Source organism: Nerophis lumbriciformis, linkage group LG19 (genome assembly GCF_033978685.3).
Source record: "Nerophis lumbriciformis linkage group LG19, RoL_Nlum_v2.1, whole genome shotgun sequence".
Taxonomy (NCBI): Eukaryota; Metazoa; Chordata; class Actinopteri; order Syngnathiformes; family Syngnathidae; genus Nerophis; species Nerophis lumbriciformis.
The window spans coordinates 16,465,419-16,485,406 of record NC_084566.2 but is presented as its reverse complement, the minus strand read 5'-3'; the positions used below and the strand labels follow the sequence as shown (position 1 = coordinate 16,485,406).

General features: G+C 42.5%; 1 protein-coding gene across 3 annotated transcripts in view; it reads left to right on the top strand.

Annotated features, from left to right (window-relative positions):
• LOC133618787 (laminin subunit alpha-3-like) overlaps positions 1 to 19,988 on the top strand; it is a 177,980-nt gene that overhangs the window by 87,008 nt on the left and 70,984 nt on the right. For all 3 annotated transcript variants that reach the window (XM_061979497.2, XM_061979496.2, XM_061979498.2), the window contains exons 26-35: positions 313 to 476; positions 2,915 to 3,023; positions 3,087 to 3,184; positions 4,592 to 4,778; positions 4,853 to 4,979; positions 13,035 to 13,183; positions 14,630 to 14,745; positions 14,914 to 15,125; positions 15,264 to 15,468; positions 17,714 to 17,858. In XM_061979497.2, coding sequence (XP_061835481.1) covers positions 313 to 476; positions 2,915 to 3,023; positions 3,087 to 3,184; positions 4,592 to 4,778; positions 4,853 to 4,979; positions 13,035 to 13,183; positions 14,630 to 14,745; positions 14,914 to 15,125; positions 15,264 to 15,468; positions 17,714 to 17,858 — 1,512 coding nt within the window. The remainder of the gene's footprint in view (positions 1 to 312; positions 477 to 2,914; positions 3,024 to 3,086; positions 3,185 to 4,591; positions 4,779 to 4,852; positions 4,980 to 13,034; positions 13,184 to 14,629; positions 14,746 to 14,913; positions 15,126 to 15,263; positions 15,469 to 17,713; positions 17,859 to 19,988) is intronic.

The following is a 19,988-nucleotide window of genomic DNA, read 5'->3' as shown; positions in this document are numbered from 1 at the left end:
CATTACTGTTTACTGTACTATATAATATATATACTGTATATATATATATATATATATATATATATATATATATATATATATATATATATATGTAATAAATATAATAAATACTTTAATTTCAGTGAATTGTAGCTATAAATATACTCCTCCCTCTTAACTCCGCCCACCCCCCACCCCCCTCCCAATCTCCCGAATTCGGAGGTCTCAAGGTTGGCAAGTATGCCACACGCCTTATGGTTTATACCACATTGGAGACACTTTAGTGTCCAGTTAGACACACACAAATAACAACAAATGGGTTCTTTATTGCAGTCCCAGCTGCAGCTCAGTCTACGTGTGCCCCACCCTGGACCTCATGTTCTCGTCATGGAGTATGCTAGCGAGGTGAACACTCTCCAGAACGTCAACATCCTGGTAAATGCCCAGCACGGTGGACAGATGCGAGCCAGAGCCAACATCTACAGCTGTGCTTACAGGCATGTCCTGCTTGTAAAAACTCATGCAGTTGTATTGTTCATTTAACCTAATTTTGTGAACTGGTTTTTGTATAGCAAATTAAGTTGATTTATTTATAAGATTCGTACAATTAAAATCAAAATTTTTCTTTTTAACATTAATTTTACAAAACTTTCTTGAATCCCAGCTTAAATACAAAACCCAAAACCAGTGAAGTTGGCATTTTCTACCGCTTGTCCCTTTTGGGGTCGCTGGAGCCTATCTCAGCTGCATTCGGGCGGAAGGCGGGGTACACCCTGGACAAGTCGCCACCTCATCGCAGGGCCAACACAGATAGACAGACAACATTCACACTCACATTCACACATTGTGTAAATTGTAAAAAAAAAACAGAATACATTGATTTGCAAATCATTTTCAACCTATATTCAATTGAATAGACTGCAAAGACAAGATACTTAACTTTCGAACTGGTAAACTTTGTTATTTTTTGCAAATATAACTCATTTGGAATTTGATTCCTGCAACATGCTTAAAAAAACTGGCACAAGTGGCAAGAAAGACTGAGAAAGTTGAGGAATGCTCATCAAACACTTATTTGAAACATCCCACAGGTGAACAGGCTAATTGGGAACAGGTGGGTGCCATGATTGGGTATAAAAGCAGCTTCCATGAAATGCTCAGTCATTCACAATCAAGGATAGGGCGAGGGTCAACACTTTGTGAACAAATGCGTGAGCAAATTGTTGAGCAGTTTAAGAACAACATTTCTCAACGAGCAATTGCAAGGAATTTAGGGATTTCACCATCTCCGGTTCATGATATCATTAAAAGGTTCAGAGAATCTGGAGAAATCACTGCACGTAAGCGGCAATGCCCGTGACATTCGATCTCTTAGGCGGTACTGCATCAAAAAGCGGCATCAGTGTGTAAAGGATATCACCACATGGGCTCAGGATCACGTCAGAAAACCACTGTCAGTAACTACAGTTGGTCGCTACATCTGTAAGTGCAAGTTAAAACTCTACTATGCAAAGCGAAAGCCATTTATCAACAACATCCAGAAATGCCGCCGGCTTCGCTGGGCCCGAGCTCATCTAAGATGGACTGATGCAAAGTGGAAAAGTGTTCTGTGGTCTGACGTGTCCACATTTCAAATTGTTTTTGGAAACTGTGGACGTTGTGTCGGGCAGCACGGTGGAACAGGGGTTATTGCATGTGCCTCACAATACAAAGGTCCTGAGTAATCCTGAGTTCAATCCCGGGCTCGGGATCTTTCTGTGTGGAGTTTGCATGTTCTCCTCGTGACTGCGTGGGTTCCCTCCGGGTACTCCGGCTTCCTCCCACCTCCAAGAAAACCAACATGCACCTGGGGATAGGTTGATTGGCAACACTAAATTGGCCCTAGTGTGTGAATGTGAATGTGAATGTTGTCTGTCTATCTGTGTTGGCCCTGTGATGAGGTGGCGACTTGTCCAGGGTGTACCCCGCCTACCGCCCAAATGCAGCTGAGATAGGCTCCAGCACCCCCCCCCGCGACCCCGAAAGGGACAAGCAGTAGAAAATGGATTGTTGGATGGATGGACGTTGTGTCTTACGGACCAAAGAGGAAAAGAACCATCCAGACTGTTATAGGCACAAAGTTCAAAAGCCAGCATCTGTGATGGTATGGGGGTGTATTAGTGCCCAAGGCATGGGTAACTTACACATCTGTGAAGGCACCATTAATGATGAAAGGTACATACAGAGTTTGGAGCAACATATGTTGCCATCCAAGCAACGTCTATTTCAGCTAGACAATGCCAAGCCACATTCTGCACGTGTTGCAACAGCATGGCTTTGTAGTAAAAAAGTGCGGGTACTAGACTGGCCTGCCTGTAGTCCAGACCTGTCTCCCATTTAAAATGTGGGGCGCGATATGAAGCCTAAAATACGACAGAGGCGACCCCGGACTGTTGAACAACTTAAGCTGTACATCAAGCAAGAATGGGAAAGAATTCCACCTGAAAAGCTTCAAAAATTGGTCTCCTCAGTTCCCAAACGTTTACTGAGTGTTGTTAAAAGGAAAGGCCATGTGACACAGTGGTAAAAATGACCCTGTGCCAACTTTTTTGCAATGTGTTATTAAATTCTAAGTTAATGATTATTTGCAACAAAAAATTAAGTTTCTCAGTTCAAACATTAAATATCTTGTCTTTGCAGTCTATCCAATTGAATATAAATTGAAAAGGATTTGCAAATCATTGTATTCTGTTTTTATTTACCATTTACACAACGTGCCAACTTCACTGGTTTTGGGTTTTGTATTTCAAGTTTTTCGATTTTGAAATAGTCACTTCTGCTCCCGATTTTGCTTACGCCACATATTACATTTACTTATAAATGTTTTTCTTTTCCTCAGTGTACAATTAATTGGTAATGTGAGTCATGCAAACACAGCATTGTCTTTCTCCTACAGCTTTTTGTGTCGGAGTGTGGCGGTGGACAGCATGAATCAGGTGGCCGTGTTTCACCTTACCCACAGAACAGAACTTCTCCTGCAGACGTCATCCGCCTCCTTCCTGCTGGTGAGACATTTCGTCTCCGTTTAGGCGTCATTGCTAAGTCCACGGCGCTGTTGTTTTTTTCAGCACAAAGTGTACGCCGTGCCTGCAAAGGAGTTCTCCATGGAGTACTTAGAGGCCAAGGTGCTGTGCACCTCCTCTCACGGTCGCTTCACCGAAGACAGGTATTCACTGTCAAACTATGACTTCAATAAAGCAGATGCATCTGTTTTCCAGGTGTGGTAGTATCCGGCTTTACCTGAGGCTAAACTTAAACGTTCAAACTGTCCTTTGCTTCATTACATTGTCAGTGCGCAGTCTTGTCATTTACAGTACTAGTACAGTGAAAGGTTCAAATTAGGTTGCAGTAAATTTTTACTTTAAATGACTTGAAAATAATTTGTAGGCCTTTTAGAGAAGCAGTGTCATTTTAATTACTCTGTGTAAAGAGTTCTGCTTTTGTTGGTGGTAATAATTTTTAAAATGCAGTAGTACCTCAACCTGCTATCTTCATTTGTGACAAAAGTCTGAACTCAAAACACTTGTATTTCAAATAAAATTCTCCCATTGAAATGAATTGAAATCAATTTGGTGCTTACCTCCCCAAAACGGCACAATTTTAACAGGTAACATGCCTTTTAAAATGTCAAACTAACTTTTAGACCATAAATATTGTATACAAAAATACAGTAGCATGTAGTACAAACAACTACAATAGTTTTTGGAAGTAATTTAACGTCAGCTCGGTTGGTACAGTGGCCGTGCCAGCAACTTGAGGGTTTCGGGTTCGATACCTGCTTCCGCCATCCTAGTCACTGCCGTTGTGTCCTTGGGCAAGACACTTTACCCACCTGCTCCCAGTGCCACCCACACTGGTTTAAATGTAACTTAGATATTGGGTTTCACTATGTAAAGCGCTTTGAGTCACAAGAGAAAAACTCTATATAAATATAATTCACTTCATTTCACTATATTGTACAGCATTTACCCTGGTGAGTGGACTTCTGTGGTGTCTCTATTCACCTGCCTGTCTGTCAAACCCCCCCTTTAGTAGCTTTTCCATATTTTCATGGCTAAACATATGCCATTTATGTATTATTTTAACATCCTGGGCTGACGTTAGACTCATTCTGCTTCAGTTTGGTGCAAACTAACAGTGATATGCTGGAATTGCTTTGCCAGGTTGGCAAGATGTTTTGTCATATTTTTAAAGGTTTATTTTATTATTGTTATTTTTATTATTATATTATATTATATATTATTTTTGTATTTTATTTATTGAATTATCAATCAATCACAATTTATTCATAAAGCCCTTGATCACAAGTGCCTCAAAGATCTTCAGAAACCACAACAACATCCCCTGAGCTCAGAAAACAAAGTTATGTCAATTTCTAGCTAAACACTAATGCTAGCCAGATGTTTTGATCGGATCTCACAGGTTCACTCACCGTGACATTGGCTATGCCAAGTAATGGCGAGGATGATTGTAACTCCAATGTTTGCTACCATACTTGTATTATTGTGGTTGTATTTTATTTTATTTAAGATGAATATGTTTGTTTCGATACGTGCCTGTTTCATGTTTCCAGTCAGCATTGTATTCTGAGGCACTTCGACAGTCCTTGGCCAGGCTGGGTGTTGCACGCGGCACGCGACGGGAAGCTAAACACGGCTCGCCAACAGGGCGAAGACACGGACTGGCGGCAGAGACGACAGTCAGGCTCGTTCTCTGACGTTCACCTTCACAGTGACAAGATCCTGCTCAAATACCCTCAGGTATTGATCGATTAATCATCACCTTCGTTTTAGGAAAGTTGTGTTGTAGTGAGCGCTCTTTTATGTCTCTGCAGACAGAGATAAGTTTCACTCCTAAGGTGCCGCTCCCTGGAAGATATGTGCTTCTTGTGCACTACCACCAGCCAGAGCATGTCTCTTACCCTGTGGAGGTCCGAGTGGATGCTGGGTATAGCTGGAAGGGTAAGTAGAGAATACCATATTTTTTCGGACTGTAATGCGCACTTAAAATCGACAGTGCGCCTTATAACCCGGTGCGCCTAATGTACGGAATATTTTTGGTTGTGCTTACCGACCTCAAAGCTATTTTATGTGGTACATGGTGAAATGATAAGTGTGACCAGTAGATGGCAGTCATAAGAGATACGTGTAGACTGCAATATGACTCTAATAAACAACACCAAAATTGTATATGTTCCATTGAAAATATAGAACATTTCACACGGCGCTCAAAAATCTATCAAAATGTTTTAGTACGACTTTGGTAAGCTATGAAGTCGCACCGCTTGATGGATTGTACTGTGCTTCAACATACGAGTATTATTATGGTGTGTGTATAAGGTAAGACATATTATCTGGCGTTTTGTTCCCAATGTTATGCAAAAGCAACTTTTCTTACCTTCTGGTACCTGCTGATCTGTATTTGGGATCTGCTTAAGTCCTGAAAATAGTCGATAAGCTTCTTCTTTTTCTCTATCTTCTTTTTATTATAGGACATTCATCCTCCGCTGTTGCCATTTCTAATATAAAGTAGTGTAAAGTTCTTACTTATATCTGTCAGTAAACTCGCCATGACAGCGCTAAAACATACCGGTGTAGTGAGTTTACATTATTCACCCAAGGAACTTTAGCTATTAGAGAGTTCCGGTCGGACGTTTTTTCACGGGACACATTTCCGGCGTTCATGTTGCACTAGTGAGCCACGGATTAAGAGATGCTTACCCGTTATTGATTTAAATAAAGTCTGAATGTCATTAAAACAGTTAGCTCCATCTTTTGACACTTCTTCCACTCCCGTCATTGCACGCTACACCGCTACAACAAAGATGTCGGAGAAAAGACTTTGCTGAAGGTGAGCCACATAAATAAGACCGCCCACAAAACGGCGCATCGTGAAGCGACTGTCAAAAAGCGGCTTGAAATTGATCTGTAAAACATAATCCATGCAACCTTTTGACCAAAGAACCACCATTACATGTTATGTACACCACAAGGAAGTGTTTTAAATTTTGAAAAAAATCATAATATGACCCCTTTAATGCCCCCTATAATCCGGTGTACCTTTTGTATGAAAATAGTCTTGACTACACCTGCTCATAGGCAGTGCGCCTTACAATCCGGTGCGCCCTATGACCAAAAAATAACTAATTACACTCATTTTGCCAAAGTCTTTATTAGCTTTGGATAAACAATCACAGAGAAATTGTGACTTTTGTGTGAAGTATGTCAAATACGCCAATGTATTTGTAATAATTCATTTTGTAATATTGTAACTGACCTTTCTACTTGTAACATGCTGAGTGAATACGTGCACTGCAAAAACTGAAATCTAAGTAAGATTATATATCTCAAATAAGGGTGATATTTGCTTATTTTCTGTCTGATAAGATAATTCTTCTCACTTAGCTGATTTTATGTTAGAGTGTTTTACTTGTTTTAAGGGTTTTGGTCCTAAATTATCTCAGTAAGATATTACAGCTTGTTGCTGTGATTTTATGACCTATATTGAGTAAAAATGCTTGAAACTAGAATATCGACTGATGCAAAGCTGTGTCATCAACACTCACAAGTATAAAACTACTTTTTTAAAGTAATAATTTCTTACTTCAAGCATGAAAAAAAAATCATGATGCCGAGCGCATATCATTATGTCAAGATAATGGCACTAGCATTTACTTAATTTAAGAATATTTTTCAACATATTGAGCAAAAAGGTCTTTTTTTTTTTTTTCTACCAAGAAAAGTGCACTTTTTATTAGTGAGAATGTACTTATTTTAAGGTATTTTTGGGTTCATTGTGGTTAGCTAATTTTACTTGTTTTGGAAAGTCTTGACAAGCCGAATTTTCTTGTTCTATTGGCAGATAATTTTGCTTAGTTCAAATTAAATACCCCTAATTTTTTTATTTTTTTTTCTTGTTTATGAACACTGACTTTTTGCAGTGTGTACTTTTGTTTATTTCTGCACAATAAGTCAGATATGGCAGAACTGTATAGAGCAGAAAAGAGAATATGGAGTGATTTTTGGTCCACAACATGTTTTGCTATATTCCTTATTGACATATTACTTGCCACTCAATGTTGTATATTTTCAGTTCACTTTCTCATCTATTAATAGACTCACAATGTGGTTTATTTTACTCTTTCAATGTCTATCTGTTTGTGTTTGAGTTTGTCTTCTGCTGCTACAGAGTCCATTATTTTAGTTTTACTGATATTCAATGATAGTCTGTTTTTGTCAAACCATGTTTTAATATAGTAATCTCTCCTGAACAAAACGCAGACCTTGCACAAGACACTGTAATCGGTGGCTCTCCAGTGATGTTAGCGAACCTTCACATCCCATACTTGTCTTCTTTCCGAGTTGTGGGGAAAGCGATGTAAAAGCGTGTGGAGCAGCCCCATGCTACACAACAGAACATTTTTATATGTCAAAAAACTAACGAGGAAGCACCGCAAACACTTAGCATCAGCACAAAGTTGGTAGCAGTCATGACGCCCTGTAGTCACGTGAGTGCCTTTTGACCAATCATTGTGGAGATCGCTTGAAACCTACTTGGCCACGCTGTCTTTATACACGACTCTGGGTCAGTAGTTCTCAACACTTAGCTCTCCAAGTACCACCATAATGACAAACAATGAAATACAGTAGCGATGTATGCCCAAGTAGTCATTAAAAACAAGTATCAAAACAAGTACCAAGTATATTTAATCATTTTGACCACTGTAGCATTACAGGCAGTTTGAACAGTAACACTGTGTTTGAATATAGGAAAATAAAACAAGTGATTCTTTGGCTCGATTGAACCCACAGTTTGAGAATCATTGATATAGATAATTGAAAAAAAGTATTATACTCATGTTAGCATTTATAATAGCAAGCGATTAGCGCTGTAGTTGTCAGCTAGCAATTGGCGCGTTAGTTGTCAGCTAACGATCAGCGGGCTCGTTGTCAGCTAGCCATTACCGCACTAGTTGTCAGCTAGCGATTAGCAGGCTTGTTGTCAGCTAATGATTGGCGAGCTAATTGTCAGCTAGCCTGTTACGTTTACAGGAGGAGTTGACAGCACAGAATCACAAGAGGGGTGGTATAACTCTATGCATTTTATTATATATATTTACAATATATATAATAATCTACAATAATACTATAACTCAAGGGAATGGCGTGTGTGAACTAGATCCAAAAGTGTGTGTGTGAGGCTATGTGTGTGATTGGCTGTAGTGTTACCTAATGTTGAACGGGAGGACAAGGCAAGAAGGCAGTCCGTGGGCAGGCAGATAGTTGGGGGCTAAGCGGGGCGTAGAAGGTCCATGTCCAAGCGGGAGGTCGAGAATCCAAAAAGGCAGTCCGGGAAGCAAGGGAACAAGAAATGACGAGACGCACAGCTCGCCAACACAGGAACAAAGACAAACAACTGGAAGGACAAGGAAGACACGGGACCAGATCAAACACCACGGTAGAGAAACACACAGAGAGAGAAAGCAAGATTGCATAAGCACAAGTGATCGCTTACTGTACACCAACAGAAGGTTACGTTCCGGCGTGGATCCTTGGGTCCACTGGTCTTTATACAGCTCGCCCTCATCAGTCCCAGGTGTGCTGATTGCTGATCGCCCACAGCCTTGCCGGCGTGTGGGCGTGACGCGGCCAGCGCAAGCGGGGCGTGTCCTGGCTTGCTGCCAACAGAGGTGCTGGCAGCCCCTGTTGCAGATGACAAGCGGGATCTAGCCCGTGCTTTGACATAGCCATTGCCGCACTAGGTGTCAGCTAGCAATTGGCGCACTAGTTGTCAGCTAACGATTGGCTGGCTAGTTGTCAGCTAGCCATTGGTGCGCTAGTTGCCAGCTAGCGATTGGCGCTGTAGTTGTCAGCTAACGATTGGCGGGCTAGTTGTCAGCTAGCCATTGGTGCACTAGTTGTCAGCTAGCAATTGGCGCAGTAGTTGTCAGCTTGCGATTGGCACGCTAGTTGTCAGCTAACGATTAGCGTGCAAGTTGTCAGCTAACGATTGGCGCTCTAGTTTCCAGCTATTGCTTAGCGTGATACTTTTCAGTTGGTGATGAGCGCACTAGTTGCCAGCTACCAATTAGCACAATACTGTTATTATATGAATATCGTTAGCATCCATCCATCCCATCCATTTTCTACCGCTTGTCCCTTTTGGGGTCGCGGGTGGTGCTGGAGCCTATTTCAGCTGCATTCGGGCGGAAGGCGACGTACACCCTGGACAAGTCGCCACCTCATCACAGGGCCAACACAGATAGACAGACAACATTCACACTCACATTCACACACAAGTCCAGTTTTAGTGTTGCCAATCAACCTATCCCCAGGTGCATGTTTTTGGAGGTGGGAGGAAGCCGTAGTACTAGCATTGCAAAATAACAATATACCTTTAGGACCATTTTAATGTAAACAAAACAATCATAATTTCACTCAAGATGTAGAATTATGGGATCCCCTGTTGTGATCCACTGCCCGGATCATATTTTTTATTTACGTTTTCAAGATACTTGTGTTTTTGGTTAGTTTTGGACTCCTTGAGTACCTGTTTTGTACACCTGAGTTTGTTGCCATGGCTGCTTATTATTTTCACCTGCCGCGTTTGTTCCCGACACGCACCTGCTTGTCATCACTGACATTATTATTTAAGTCTGTCCTCCCTGTCATTCGTTCTGGCTTCGTAGTTTGTTTTTATGCAACAGTTGACGACTTCTGGCTCTGTACCTGTTAGCTTCCACGCTAAACTCCTTTTTTTACCTTCTAGCTCCCATGCTAGCTCTTTTAATTTTTTGCCTTATGTGCTATGAGCACCCTTTTCTTTGTTTCAGTATAAGTTATTTATTAAATAAATACTTTCTTACCTGCACGCTGTGTCTGACGCCCGTCTGCATTCCTGAGAGAACGAACCCCGCATCACAATGCGCCCCGGTCGTCACAGTACGAAGCCAGCAAAAAATTCTTTCGCATCGGGCCTGACGGAGGTGGATGAAGAAGGTGCGTGGATGGTCCTCCGAGCGATGGAGGCAGAGACGCTCCGCTGCAATCCAGATGAGGAGATGATATGGGGACCTGGAGGTGTTCTGGTCCCGATCAACTCCATCTGGCCCGGGGAGGTCCGCTCTCAGCCCGCTCGCACGCGTCAGCGAAGGCGGAAGTCGCACAAGACTGCTTCAGCTCGCGACAGAGACGCGCCACCCCCGCAATTCTTCCCTCCGGAACACAGCCAAGCAGCTCAGGATTCCCCTCCGCCGATGTTTGGTAATCCCATCACTCACTTTGCCAAACAGTTCAAAGATTGGGCTGTCAGTCAGCAGGAGACCCGCGCGGATGACGTCATCCCGTCCACTGGTGATGACGTCATAGACGAAGACATTTTTTTAAATTCAGTCACCTCTTTGTCAGCCGCCTCCAAATGACTTTAATTCAACAATTAAATACTATCAGGACATTTTTGTTAATTATAAGTCTAGTCAGTACCAGTCACATTCTGGTTTTCAAGCCCCACCCCCTATGGCTCAAGCTCCGCCCACTCCTCTGTTTTCTCCCTCTTGGTCGTCCCTACAGTCCACTATTGAAGAGCAGAATAGACAATTAGGACAATCAAAAGGGGAGGAGCCTACCCACCTCCTCACCTCCTCCCTCCCACCCCTAAAGACTGTTCCAGACTGCTCAAGACGCGTCTGGGATCCGCTTCTTGAGGGGGGGGCTAGTACTGGGTGCTTTGCTAGTGGGTGGGCACAGCTGCACCCAGCCAAGCCCAAACCTCCATGCCGGCCTCCGCCACCAGACCTTCGGCATGCTAAGCTGCAACCCCCGGCCAGGCCACCTCCGCCAAAGTCACGCCCAGCACCTGCTCCAAGGCTGGTTCTCGCACCAGCACCGAATCCAAGTCTGGTTTCCACACCAGCACCGACTCAAAGTCTGGTTTCCGCACCAGCACCTGTTTCACTCTGACGCCACCATCAACCCTGGTGGTCCTGCAAACACCATCCTCTCCACCTCCTGCTCCATCGCTGCAATGCACACGAGACCCCGCAGAGACCGACCAAGTAAAAAGGGCATTGCACCAACAGGCCAAACAACTTGGACAACAGGAGGAACAGTTTGGCGTTCTTGGGGCTTGCGTCAAAGCAATGGCGGAACGCCAAGACGCCCGCCTTGATGTTTTGGAGAGACAGCTGGGCAGTATTCTCACCGCGCTGCAGGTGATGATTCCCCCTACGGCCAACCCAGCAGCCCAGCTGAGACATCCACCACTCGCAGATACTCCGTTGCCTGATTCGTCCTTGGCTCTGCCCACGCCGACAGACGAGCCGCCTGCTCCGCCTCTGGCTCCGCCCACGCCGACAGACGAGCCGCCTGCTCCGCCTCTGGCTCCGCCCACGCCGACAGACGAGCCGCCTGCTCCGCCTCTGGCTCCGCCCACGCCGACAGACGAGCCGCCTGCTCCGCCTCTGGCTCCGCCCACGCCGACAGACGAGCCGCCTGCTCCGCCTCTGGCTCCGCCCACGCCGACGGCGCCTCCTGCTTCCACGGCGACGACGGCGCCTCCTGCTTCCACGGCGACGACGACGCCTCCTGCTTCCACGGCTACGACGACGCCTCCTGCTTCCACGGCTACGACGACGCCTCCTGCTTCCACGGCGACGACGACGCCTCCTGTTTCCACGGCGACGACGACGCCTCCTGTTTCCACGGCGACGACGACGCCTCCTGTTTCCACGGCGACGACGACGCCTCCTGCTTCCACGGCGACGACGCCGCCCCCTGCTTCCACGGCGACGACGCCGCCCCCTGCTTCCACGGCGACGACGACGCCTCCTCTTTCCACGGCGACGACGACGCCTCCTGTTTCCACGGCGACGACGACGCCTCCTGTTTCCACGGCGACGACGACGCCTCCTGTTTCCACGGCGACGACGACGCCTCCTGTTTCCACGGCGACGACGACGCTTCCTCCTGCTTCCACGGCGACGACGACGCTTCCTCCTGCTTCCACGGCGACGACGACGCTTCCTCCTGCTTCCACGGCGAGGTCTGCTCTCTCCTCGTCGTCTCAGCGACCTCTGGTGTTCTGGCGGCGCAAGCGGCGCTCTCGGAGGTTAGAGTATGGACGCCAGTGGCGCAAACAGCAGCGACACCCGAGACGTAGTCGCAGAACTCTCCGGCTGATGAACTTCTGGCGCCACTCACGCCCACCTTCTCGGCAGCCACAAATGTGGCCTTTCCGTGGTCGCCCGCCTCGCCTCCGGCAGGGGCGTTCCATTCGCCGCCGCCACCTGACTCGTCCCCGGTGGATTCGGGGACATGTGACCTGGCGACCCTCCGCCAAATCCTCCCTCCACCCTCCCTGGACTCTTGAACTTTGTTATAGTTGGGGGGGTTTTAGTTTTTCAAGGGGACATCTGGAATCTGTCCCTTAAGGGGGGGGGGTACTGTTGTGATCCGCTGCCCGGATCATATTTTTTATTTACGTTTTCAAGATACTTGTGTTTTTGGTTAGTTTTGGACTCCTTGAGTACCTGTTTTGTACACCTGAGTTTGTTGCCATGGCTGCTTATTATTTTCACCTGCCGCGTTTGTTCCCGACACGCACCTGTTTGTCATCACTGACATTATTATTTAAGTCTGTCCTCCCTGTCATTCGTTCTGGCTTCGTAGTTTGTTTTTATGCAACAGTTGACGACTTCTGGCTCTGTACCTGTTAGCTTCCACGCTAAACTCCTTTTTTTACCTTCTAGCTCCCATGCTAGCTCTTTTAGTTTTTTGCCTTATGTGCTATGAGCACCCTTTTCTTTGTTTCAGTATAAGTTATTTATTAAATAAATACTTTCTTACCTGCACGCTGTGTCTGACGCCCGTCTGCATTCCTGAGAGAACGAACCCCGCATCACAATGCGCCCCGGTCGTCACATCCCCGCTCCTTTTCTTCATCAGTGTGGGGGGTCCTTGACCTGGAAAACATTGAATAACCCTTCTTTAGATTATAACAGATGTTTGGCTTTTTTGCAGGTTCCATAAATGCGTCGTTCTGCCCCTCAGTGTTAGGCTGCAGAGAGGTGCTTGCCGCTGACGGGCGTACCGTCTTCGACTTTATCCAGCAGTCGTGGCAGCTGCCGACCATCTCTGTGGTCATTCCTCCTCGCAAGACCCTCATTCTGGTCAGTGGTTTATTTAGATGGATGGATAAGAACAGAAGTCCGTTCATATGGAAATAATTGTGAGCCAACCCTCATTTTAAAACTTTAAATTTGAAATTAAAAAACAAATGTTTAAACAGATGTATAGGTTTTTTGTATTTTTTTTTACCTTTTTTTCCCCTACTTGTGTACAAGTTTTGCACACGGTTACATGGCCTTTTGTTGTCAGGCAGAGTTGATAAGGTTCAAGATATCTGCCCCATAGACCAATAGGTTGCACCTGTTAAGCTGTTCGAATGACAAATTAACAAAGGAAATTACAAAAATAAAGCACTATAAGAATTGCGATACACTTCAAGGGGAACTGCACTTTTTTTGGAATTTGCCTATCGTTCACAATCATTATGAAAGACATGACGACGGATGTATTTGTTTGAAATGCATTCTAAATATAAAACAAAAGTAAATAAGTCTACTTACAGCGGAGCCAATGGGAGCTCTTCTATTCCACCTGTAAAATCCGATAAATAACCATTGAAAAAGCACCAACAATACTTAATTTACATTTTGTGACTTGAATATTAACCAAGTATCAGTGATATTGTCATTATAAGCGCTAACACAGACCAACTATTTATAGCGGCGCCGGGATCCCTTCCATGTGTCTATGTTTACATCATTGAGTGGTCTGCTGCTTCCTTGCTTCCCTGCTCCCTGTAAGTTTATTCTATATCATAAATCATGCATATCACATGGACATGAGACGTCTTGGTGGGTAATCCCAGAAGTTGGGACACTTTCACAGCCAATTTAGGACCTGAAACTGGCGAGGACGACATGAAAAGCGCTTGTTCCGCCCCCGGACTCCCACCACGTTTCTTAGCGAGGATTATGAGACATTCTTCTTTTAAATGGGAATATATGAACATCCGAGCAGTCGGCATCCTAATGACAGCAGACCTTGTACAGTAAGTGATGTTTTGTTATGTCTGTTGGCTCCCATAAAGTCTACAGTGAGTAATAATCAGTGATATAGGAAAAAAAAATACAAACAACGTGATGCGTTTTTAAAATTAATGTGCCGCATGCTTAAAATGATCAAAATACGTAAATATTAAATGTTATTATAAATGTGCTTGTTACTACATGACATATATACTAACATCAGTATATAAAACCTTAATGGAGGTGTTTGGATGTTTTTTTAGGGGCTCTATAGGGTTCCATTATATAATTATATAATATTATATATAAGCGGACTTTTGATCCAAATTATTGAATATTTGGAATGCGTTTAAAAAAAATCCATCCATCGTCATGTCTTTCATAAAGATTGAGCACAAGGCAAAAAAAAAAAAAAAAAGTGCAGTTCCCCTTTAAGTACGCATGCTATTTGCACAATCAAGTGTATTGCATTGGTTTTCTTCTCATTTATTCTGCCTTACTGTCTTTTCTTACCATGTATAGGATCATATCTTCCTGGTTCCTGAGAGTCGTTACACCCCTGACCTCCTAAGAGAGAAAGCGCTGGATAAATCTGTGCTTTTCATAGAGCAGTGCAAAGGAAAAGGCTTTGATTTAAAGTAGGTGTTTAGTCAAATCCACTCTAGATATTTTAATCAATATGGGCATTACCTACTTTTTAGTTTTAGTGCTAATCAGTCAGCTTTAACAAGGCTGCAGAAAACACAAGTTTATGTAACTAGTGTCCTCTAGTGGTGATATTAAACATGTGTTTTGGTTCTCTTCAGTCCAAGAACATCTTCACAGTTCTGCAGAGACGCAGCACGCTCCCTGGTGGCACTTTACAACGATGGAGCTCTGCCTTGCAACTGCGACCGCTCCGGCTCCACGGGAGACTCCTGTGACCCAGCTGGCGGACAATGCCCCTGCCGGCCGCACGTCATTGGGCAGAGGTGCACCAAGTGTGCCACGGGGTACTACGGATTCCCCTACTGCAGACGTGAGTGAATATTGCCATTAGTTCACGTACCATCTATCAAATTTCTACTGCTTGTCCCTTACCAGCAGAAGGCAGTGTACATCCTGGACACAGTTATAACATGAAATGCCAAATGAAACTTTTGTTGTCTCTCCACAGCGTGTGAGTGTGGCCGCAGGTTGTGTGACGAGGTGACGGGTCGTTGCGTGTGCCCGCCTCAGACAGTCAGGCCGGCCTGCGAAGTGTGTCAGAACCGGACTTTCAGTTATCATCCTCTGCTGGGCTGCGAGGGCTGTGGCTGCTCCCAGAACGGCATCCAGGCCGGTGCAGGGCTCGACTGCGACCGTGTCACTGGACAGTGCAGGTGAACAGGAAATTAAGCCCCTACATTTTTTACATTATAACAGATCATTACTTTATGGTGGATTACTGTATGGCAGTCCTCCTGTAGGGCAGGGGTCGGCAACCCAAAATGTTGAAAGAGCCATATTGGACCAAAAATACACAAAGATAAATCTGTCTGGAGCCGCAAAAATGTTTAAGTCTTGTATAAGTGTTATAATGAAGGCAACACATGATGAAAGTGTCTATATTAGCTATATTAGCCTACTATCAAAGGCTGACGCAAATCTTAATTGACAGAAATGTTGTATTTAAATTTTTATTCTACAAATGTTTTCAAAATTGGAAATCATTAGGGAAATGGAGGCTTCTCACAGGATTTGATAACTTCTGGAAATTACTGGCTCAGAATGGCCAAAGGTATAGATGTCTGTGTCCAAGTTTAAGGAAACTGCAGGCTGTTTTCGTCTAATGGATTTATTACAATCTTTGCAAGCTGGGTTACGTTTGCTGTGGTCTGGAACAACATGGCACACAAACAACTATGAGAAATGCAGCCAACATTACATACAGATAATGTGTCATGAGACATGCAAATATAAATGAAATACACAGAGGACATAAGTAAAGGAAATTAAGTTAGCTCAAATATACCTACTAATGAGGCATAATGATGCAATAAGTACATACAGCTAGCTTAAATAGCATGTTAGCATCAATGAGCTTGCAGTCATGGATTGACCAAATATGCCTGATAAGCACTTCAGCAAATCAATAAAACCAACAAAGTTCACCTTTGTGCATTGACGCACAGCATAAAACGTTTGGTGGACAAAATGGGACAAAGAAGGAGTGGCATAAAACACGTCTTTCTGTGGCAGCATTGGAGAAAGTTCTACATGTAAACAAACTACGATGAGTTCAAGGATCATGAATTGATTTACGTGGACCCCGACTTAAACAAGTTGAAAAACTTATTCGGGTGTTACCATTTAGTGGTCAATTGTGCGGAATATGTACTGTACTGTGCAATCTACTAATAAAAGCTTCAATCAATCAATCAATCAATCAATCAATCAATCAATCGTTGAAATTAGTAGGACAAATCAAATCAACTTTATTTAAAACAGTGCTTGCCAAATACTCTCATCAGTGAAGCATGTATAACATAAACAGTGGGATTTCTAACAATCAGGAAGGTTTGTATCATGTTTGTTCTCCTACAGAAAATATATTAAAACAAAAAATATTTTTTTTTTCTTCATCTTTTTCCATTTTCACACATCTTTGAAAGAGGTCCAGGGAGCCACTAGGGGGGCGCCAAAGAGCCGCATGCGGCTCGAGAGCCGCTGGTTGCTGACAGCCACTCTAGGGGGATGCCTCCATCTAGACTTGAAAGTGCTTCTCAATTATTTTCTGTTACGCCCCCCCCTACATTTTGACATTTTGCATCCCCCCACTATACCCTACAGCCATATATGGTATCATTTGTTTATAAAGTTGTAATAAATACACCTCTGCATAAGACTGTATCCTTATTAACATTGAAGAAGAAAAAAAAAATACAGATCAACTTACAAAAAAATAATACCTTTATAAACATTGTTTTTTAGTCTGTAACTGACAAAATTTAAAGTGCAATAATTTGCCTGAAATAAAAAACATCTTTATTTGAACTATAAACATTTTTTGATTGACTTGAACCATTTGATACTTAAAACTATCTATCAATCAATTTTTTACTGCTTGTCTCTCTCGGTGTCACGGGTGGGCTGGAGCCTATCCCGGCTGCTCAATAAATAATAATAAATTCTAATAGTTTAGCAACATTAACTCAGGAGCACAATAAATGAAACACTTTAACCTACGAAACAAAAATGAATATAACAAATTGTGTTAATTTTTTAAAATCAAAATGAGGAAGTCAGGATTAATGGAGACCATGAGCACTTTTTGTAGTGCACAGCTTTTTGAACCAGGGTTTTAAGCATGATACTAATAAGGCATGTTCCCTGGGTTCACACGCACCCCTGCTAGCATTACGCCGCGCCTCCCAAAGGGGCCCGCCCCACTATTGGAGAAAAACTGCCCAAGAGGACAAACTTGTGTTCACGCCCCCACTGAAATAAAATACTATTGATGAATATTAATGTATCCACTGTATGATTAGCTGCATGCATCACCTGGTTATCAACATACATTCATAAAACAACACTTTAAAATAACTTCTAAGTTAGTTTATTATGTTCTGTGTATGCTGTGTGTAGCTGCAAGCCCAGGATTGGTGGACGGCAGTGTGATCGATGTGCTGTGGGCTATCACCGCTTTCCTGAATGTGTGCCTTGTGACTGCGAACAAGGCGGTGTCAAGCATGATGTGTGTCACCCTGACACGGGGAAGTGTCTCTGTAAGGTACGTATCCAATTTGCTCTACATTTTTTTTTTTTAATCTTAGCAAAACAGTAAATTGCATTTGTGGTGCTCTCTATTGGTTGTCATCTAAATGCTTTAAAAGATATGCTGGCACTCATGTAATACAGATATCCTCAAAATTGTATAATCATTGGACAAATAATCAACTACTTATGGCCAACTAGTGGTCAAGTATTTTTGCTTGATGGCGGCCATGTTTTTCCTGTAAAGGTGTATAGCAAATTTGCTGGTGACTCAGCTAAACATCCTAATTTACAGCAGGTCTTTTGCAGAGCACATTGAGCTGCGAGTAATCAGTCAATCCGATTTACGAAGTTTAATAGCAGCGCCACCATGTGGTGTATTTGTCACAAAAATAATAGCACAAACCACACTCTGAGGCAGGCCTGGGCAATTATTTTGACTCGGGGGGCCAACTTTAGAGAAAAAAATGTGTCTGGGGGCCTGTATATCTATTCATGTGTACATATATAAACATATATATATATATATATATATATATTAGGGATGTGAATCTTTGGGTGTCCCACGATTCGTTTCAATATCGATTCTTGGGGTCACGATTCGATTCAAAATCTTTTCTTTTTTTTTCAATTCAACACGATTCTCGATTCAAAAGGATTCTCTATTCATTCAATACATAGGATTTCAGCAGGATCTACCCCAGTCTGCTGACATGCAAGCAGAGTAGTAGATTTTTATAAAAAGCTTTTATAATTGTAAAGGACAATGTTTTATCAACTGATTGCAATAATGTAAATTTGTTTTAACTATTAAATGAACCAAAAATATTGCTTATTTTATCTTTGTGAAAATATTGGACACAGTGTGTTGTCAAGCTTATGAGATGCCATGCAAGTTTTTTTTTTTTATAAATGTCTAATGATAATGTCAATGAGGGATTTTTAATCACTGCTATGTTGAAATTGTAACTAATATTGATACTGTTGTTGATAATATTCATTTTTGTTTCACTACTTTTGGTTTGTTCTGTGTCGTGTTTGTGTCTCCTCTCAATCTGAGTGTTGCTGGGTTGGGTTGGGTTTTGGAATTGGGTTGCATTGTTATGGTATTGCTGTGTATTGTTTTGTTGGATTGATTAATTAAAAAAATAAAATAAATTAAAAAATATTACAACTTTTTTTTTTTTAATGAGAATCGATTCTGAATCGCACAACGTGAGAATCGCGATTCGAATTCGAATCGATTTTTTCCCACACCCCTAATATATATATATATATATATATATATATATATATATATATATATATATATATATATATATATATATATATATACACACACACACACATGTATACATATATATACATATACACACATATGTACAGTGTTTCCCACAGGGCAGGCATCTATTTGTGGTGGTGTGGTCCGGGGGGGCGGGGGGGGGGCGATGACCAAGAAGAACGCGGAGTTGGAATATAATTACAACACTTTATGTACATATTTATATACAGATTTGAACAATTAGTTATTCACTGAAATATATTTATTAATTGTGGTTCTTACAAAAAATATATCTTATAAAATATAAAAGCTAAAATGTCTCTTAAAGCTCTGCCCCTTTAATTAGTGCATACTAAATAATTTAACTTTAGCCTACTACTACAACCATATTATTTACCAGCAACATAAAGTGAAACAGAGGCAGAGGTGTATGTTTTGTCGTGGTCCTCTCTATAAGGCACATAAGAATATAAATTAGGACCCTTTTCGTGAGAAAAGTGCATTTCTGATCTGACCCTGCTTTATTTTTCAGTGTTTGCTGAGTCTCACCTGTTCCCTCCACCCTAATTTTTCTACTTGCCCGACTTCTCAAATCTACTTGCCCCAATATTTTTACTTGTCCTGCCTAGGTTTTTTTCTGGCTGTGTAGTGCTCATGGCTTATATCTTACTAAAATCCTTCCCGTTGACTATTTACAACACTACACAGTATTTATTATTATTATTATCTATAATTACATTTAAATGGCATTGCATACATGTAAAATTAAATGCTATTTCACATTATTTGACCAGTAGCAGTTACACCCATCTGAACAGGTCAGCCACCTGTTTAAAGCCCGATCACAGTTGAAATCTTGAAATG